This window comes from Humulus lupulus, chromosome 5, assembly GCF_963169125.1.
Source record: "Humulus lupulus chromosome 5, drHumLupu1.1, whole genome shotgun sequence".
Classification (NCBI taxonomy): domain Eukaryota; kingdom Viridiplantae; phylum Streptophyta; class Magnoliopsida; order Rosales; family Cannabaceae; genus Humulus; species Humulus lupulus.
This window is the reverse complement of record NC_084797.1, coordinates 229,669,255-229,675,224: the sequence shown is the minus strand read 5'-3', so window position 1 is coordinate 229,675,224 and position 5,970 is coordinate 229,669,255. Positions and strand designations below refer to the sequence as shown.

At 36.7% G+C, this 5,970-nt stretch overlaps 1 protein-coding gene across 1 annotated transcript; it reads left to right on the top strand.

The window, feature by feature from the left end:
• The first annotated feature begins 3,918 nt into the window (after positions 1-3,918).
• LOC133778325 (dehydration-responsive element-binding protein 1E-like) lies at positions 3,919-4,930 on the top strand. The gene has a single exon (XM_062218213.1). The coding sequence runs from the start codon at positions 4,060-4,062 to the stop codon at positions 4,765-4,767; it is 708 nt and encodes a 235-aa protein (XP_062074197.1). The 5' UTR covers positions 3,919-4,059; the 3' UTR covers positions 4,768-4,930.
• Positions 4,931-5,970: the final 1,040 nt, after the last annotated feature.

Genomic DNA, 5,970 nt, shown 5'->3' with positions numbered 1-5,970 from the left:
CTAAGGGTGTCGGGCCTGAACGTTATACAAATAAACAAAAGTGATGATTGTAGTTAACTAACTGTATTGATTGCTGAGATTGAATTATGTGTTGGATTGAGCAAATCATTACTGCTAAGCTTATTGCTTATATCCTGTTGCTGATTGAATTTATTGATTTTTGTTTATTGTTTATATATTTTTGTTCATCTGTACTTTTTTATTTAAGTTTTCTTGTTGAGTCTTGGCTCACGGGTGCTATGTGGTGCAGGTAAGGGAAAGGGGAAAGTTTGACCAGCCATAAATTGGAGAGCTTCGGGGGCAGTGTGTACATATGCAGCCTACTCGACCACCACGACCAGGATAGCCTGGGAGGAACTAGGGTTGAACCTTGTTTTACCGCTTAGGACGACTAATTTTTATTCCATTTGTCTTTTATCAGTTTGTAACCAATTTTTGGGATTTCATGTATAAACTTAATATTTTAATGAAAAATAATTACTGCGTTGATAAAAAAATTTAATACATAACCTTGATTTAGTCTTTAATTACACATTTAAGTCCAAATGACTCACTTAGCGAGTTAAGCTCTATTTAAACACACATAGTGTAACAGTCTTGGCTAACCAGGGCATTACATGGAGAGTTTTGGTAAAATGAAATTAAGTGGTAGAATAATTATGTTTGATGGATTAGTTGATAAATTTGGAGATTAGTGGTGTAATTAGATTTTTATGAAAATGACCAAAATGCCCTTGGGGTTAGTTTTGAGGTTAAGTTAATGTAAGGGAAAAATGGTCATTTGGCCATGGAATTAGGCAAAAATTGACTAAGTGTTGAGGGCAGACAGAAATTCACGTTCTCCCTCTCTACCCTTCTCATTTGCTCTTTATGGACTACCAAAGACACAAACTACCAAAGCTAAGATCAAAGCTTTTGAAATTTTTAGGAGTTCTAGAGAAGATTCAAGCTTTCAAAGTGGGATTAGGAGCTGCTAAGGTCATCAATAAGCTAGGGTTTTTGAAAAATTTAGAGAGGTAGGCTCCTTTTCTTCTCCAATTTTCATTAAGTTCATGGTGTTCTTCATGTTCTTGAAAATTTGGGAGTTTGCTCAATTTAAAAAAATCTTGGGTTTTATGTTGTTTGATTGAATGTATTGAATATAGGAATTAATTTACAAACTAATTTCAAACTGAAATTGCTACTGAAAACCATGAATTAGATGTAAAACTCGGATTTGAGGCAAAGTTTGAGTTTAGAACTCTAAGTTTGCAAATTGTGGCCTTAGTGTGTCTTTGGTATGTTTTATGGTATATTGTTATTGTATGTGGGTTGTATTAAGTATTTGAGGTCGAAATTATGTGTAAAACTGGCTTGGAAACTTGTTTTGATCGTGATTTTAGGGTCTGAAATCGCAGGGTATGTTTTGGGGAAAAGTCTGAAAATCTGGGTTGTGATTTGAGTTTCCAGGGACCTAGCACGACCGCGCTAGGGTAGGGTGCAACAGCACCAGGGTCCCAAAAACATGTTTTTTTGATTTTTGGGAATCAGGCTCTGGGTTTCGAGGATCTATTTTGGGGGCCACTTGGAAGCTTGGGGAACAATTCCATTACATTGTTGAATGGAATTGGAGGTCCCTAGAGCTAGGGTTTAATTTTGAAGCCTGTTATTGGACTTAGTTCCTAATGAGCGTATCAATAATGTTGTGACTAGGGTTTCCAAGGGGCTCGGGGAAAGGATTGCACTCAAGGTCATTCCGTATTTAGCACAAGACCCGAGGAAAGAAAAATGGCACATACACATAGAGTAAGGCATTGGCCCCAATATTGATATGTATAGGGTTATAACCGTATACTTGAATGTTTAGCTAGGGTTATGTACCTGTTTTTTATATTTGTATTTGTTGCATCTGGTTGCATTATGTTTGTTTATGGTTGATCGACATGGGCCGTATTCAGTGATAATCATGCAGAATGTAGGACGTGATGGCAAGGCCACTATGGGGGTGATGTACACACTCGCCCAACACAGGCTGTAGGTTTGGTGCCCAGTGATGTGCCTCGCTCGGCATAGGCCATGTAAGTTGTTTATATACTGAAATGAGTTCATTGTTATATGTGAAGCATGATGTTTGTTGTTTATGTTTAATTGGATATTTATTATGCGTTGTTGGGATTTCTTGCTGGGTCTTGTCTCACGGGTGCTCTATGGTGCAGGTAAGGGCAAAGGGAAAGTCGACCAGCCATGAGTTGGAGGGTTTTGGAGCAGCGCATACATGTTCAGCCTACACGGCCGCCGCGGTTGAGATATTTTGAGAGACTTAGAGTAAAAGTCCACTTTTGTCACTTAGGCTGACTATTTTGAGAACAATAAATGTAATTGTATTCTATTTAAACTATTTTGGGATCTCTTGTAAATGTTTAAAGTTTTAATAAAAAAATTTAATCCTTTCAACCAAAAATTTTAGTAAACCTTTATTTAATCTTAGTTACACTTTTGAGTCTTGATGACTTGCTTAACAAGTTAATTACTATTCTAAACATCCAGTGTAACGTTCCTGTGTAGTAGTAGGGTGTTACAACTCATACATAGAACCAAATATAAAGTAAGGGGCTCAATACTCTCTTTTTTTTTTAAAAGTAACCAATTTATTTTTTTAATATAATGCAATTTTATAATAAATATAATAATTTTAATTTCCCAAAATTTTAATAACACAAAAAGCATGGCACATTAGAAAGTTGGTTCCATCTATGAATTTATTATAATTTTATGTTCAATTAAATTTTATTTTATTTTTAAATTGAATGTATATAATTTACCCTATTTTTATATACTTGAAAAATAAGAGATTCATATATTGTGAGTCAGTCGGCAAAATTACTAAAATTAAAATAATTAAAAGAATATAGAAAAGAAGAGGAGAACTACAGATTCACGCACTTATTTTACATCAAATAATAAAAACAGTGATGCTCAGACATATTGATATTGATTACCCCACTCAAGTCCCTGTGTGGAAGTTTTAAGGTTGTTTTTTTTGTTGCTATGTTTTGGTATATCCATTTCAATTCTTAGTTGTAAAGTATATTCATTTTCTTTTGCTTGATAGTGATGGATAGAACCCCTATGAGAAAATGTTTAACATGAGGATATATAACAAAGATATTAACCGCTGTCTATTTAAATAGTTGTGAATAAAATAAATAAATTGATAAATATATATATATATATATATCATAATCAAAACAACAAGGCAATTGGACTCCAGTAAAGCAAACAATGAAATCCAATGAAAGAGATCCAATAATTAAAAAAGCTTTGATATTAGCCATACAAACAAATAAATAAATAGTAATAATTTAAATTATCCAAAAAAATATATCTGTCCCTCAAAGTTCGACAAGGGTCAAGGGTCACTTGGGAAGTTGGATAAAATTACAGACACACTAAAATCCTACTATAAAAACGATTGTGAGACACAAATAATAATAATAATAATAATAATATAGTATAGGATGACGAGCTGGCAGCCACATCATCCAATCCAAAATACCAAACGTGTTAAATTCTATAGAAAAAGCTACACGTGGTAGAAGCGAGGTCTACTTGGGGTAAGGGTGGGGCCCTAAAGTATAAATAGCTGGGACACACTTTTCGACTCTGAAGTAGAAGAAGACTAGATCTAGAAGTACTGAGTCAAAACAATCAAAAAACAATGAACAAAGCTTATTACCTTAAGGAATTTTTTATTTGCTTGAGGGCTTTTTTGTCTTTTAACCAAACAAAGCAAATAGTCCCAAGTGGAAGTGGGAGTGGGAGTGGGAGTGGGAACCGTGGCATATTCGAACCTAACAAAAACCCTTTTCACACTGTTCACCAATGCGTGTCCAAACCGAACGTGCCGCCTTTAGCCAAACCTATAAATACCCCCAAAACTCACTCAAAGAAACTCAACTCAGCTACTGCTACTTTTGAACTCAAACTCATATAATCTTAGTAACCGATTCTTCTTATTCCAACTACTAAAACTAAACTCGAACTCGAACACGAACTAGCTACTGTATCTTTGTTTGGTTTATGGACTACTTCAGTCAATCATCAGACACGTGTAGCTACGTGGTGGAGAGTAGTAACTCAGACTACAATAATTACAAGCAGGGATGTTCATCACCATTTTCGTCAGAAGAAGCGTCGCGGCGAGCTTCGCATTCCGACGAGGAAGTGATACTGGCATCGAACAGGCCTAAGAAGAGAGCTGGGAGGAGGGTTTTCAAGGAGACGAGGCACCCTGTTTATCGAGGGGTGAGGAGGAGGAACAACAACAAGTGGGTCTGCGAGCTTCGTGAGCCCAATAAGAAGACCAGAATATGGCTTGGAACTTATCCCACGGCGGAGATGGCTGCGCGAGCTCATGATGTTGCGGCGATGGCTTTCCGTGGCAAGTCCGTGTGCCTTAACTTCGCTGACTCTGCTTGGCGGTTGCCCAGGCCGGTCTCGCTCGATGCTAAGGACATACGCGCCGCTGCGACGGAGGGTGCCGAGGCGTTTAGGCCCGTTGAATACGGAGGCGTGTCGGAGGAGAAGCAGGTGGATATGGAGGTGGATCAGAGTAAGGAGAAAAATAATGAAAGAGTGTTTTTTGTGGATGACGATGCCACGTTGGACATGCCGGGGTTTTTTGCTGACTTGGCAGAAGGTCTACTACTTCCTCCCCCATACAATTATTTCGGCGCAGATGACGTGGAAAGAAATGATGACATGTCGTTGTGGAGCTATTCGTTTTGATACTCTTCGAGAGTGTGTGTAGTTGTATTACCTTTTACCTTTTTTTAGTAGATGAAAGGTCTTTTTTCTCTATACTTGGTTTAAGTTTTAGGAAAATATCTTTCCTCTTTTCAAATCTAGCTGTATTGTATGACATATATTTGGATTGAATTTAATACGTAAATTGTAGATGTATCATATTATATTATGTATAACACTTTGATAAATGTACAGAAATGTATCTACCATGATAAAATTAATGTTATTAATTGTTGGAGAATTAACTCACAAAACAGATGGTCATGTCAGCAATTTATTCTTTTTAGTCATTCAATTGGTTAGTTAGTTATTCTCTCAGCTCAACTAACTCCAATGTCTATAAATAGTCATCAGCACACCATCTCGGTGGAATGATCTCAGCACCAAGCTTTGTCTTTCTCTCTGTTTTAGAATTTTCTCTCTTCTTCTCGAAGTGTAATTTTTCTGTGAGTGAAATGAGGGTTGTACAGGTCCCTTGTGTATCTGATCAAGGGTACCTCAGGTGAGGATTTTGTAATTGGTGTAATATACCATTGATGAGAGTAGTTAGTTCCAAGAACTCTGATTGTAATGTGCTGATGATCAATAAAGAATTCATTCTTGCTGCCATTTGAATTTCGAGCTAAGTTCATTTCTCTGTTATTTTTCTGGTTTTAAGTTTTATTCAATTCATGTTTGAATGCTTGGTTCTTATGATCTGTTATTGATCATAACAGCAAGTTATATGTGAATCAAATGGTATCATAGCTACAGGTTGCGAGAAGAGGCTTCAAGATCCGCATTCAAAGTCTTCAAGAACCACATTCAAACTTTCAAGATTTAGATACAAACATTCAAGAATTAAACTCAAATTCCGAGAACCAAGTCTGTGATGGCTACTACCAAATTTGAGGTGGACAAATTCAATGGCTCAAATGATTTTAGCTTATGGAGGATCAAGATGAAGGCCTTTCTGGTTCATCAAGGTATATTAGAGGCTTTAGATGATGAAGAAATGAGTCTCATTGAAGATAAGAAGAAGAAGACTGAAATTGAGGCAAAGGCACACAGTGCCATTCTCCTTAGTCTTGGAGATGAAGTGTTGAGAGAGGTATCAGATGAGGAGAAAGCCCTTGGGCTCTGGAACAAGCTGTCCTCCATCTATATGAAGAAATCGCTTGCAAACAAGTTGTACCTCAAGAAGAG

What these genes read in the sequence shown, in the direction of transcription:
- LOC133778325 (XM_062218213.1), top strand. Translation starts at nt 4,060, where the DNA reads ATGGACTACTTCAGTCAATCATCAGACACGTGTAGCTACGTGGTGGAG.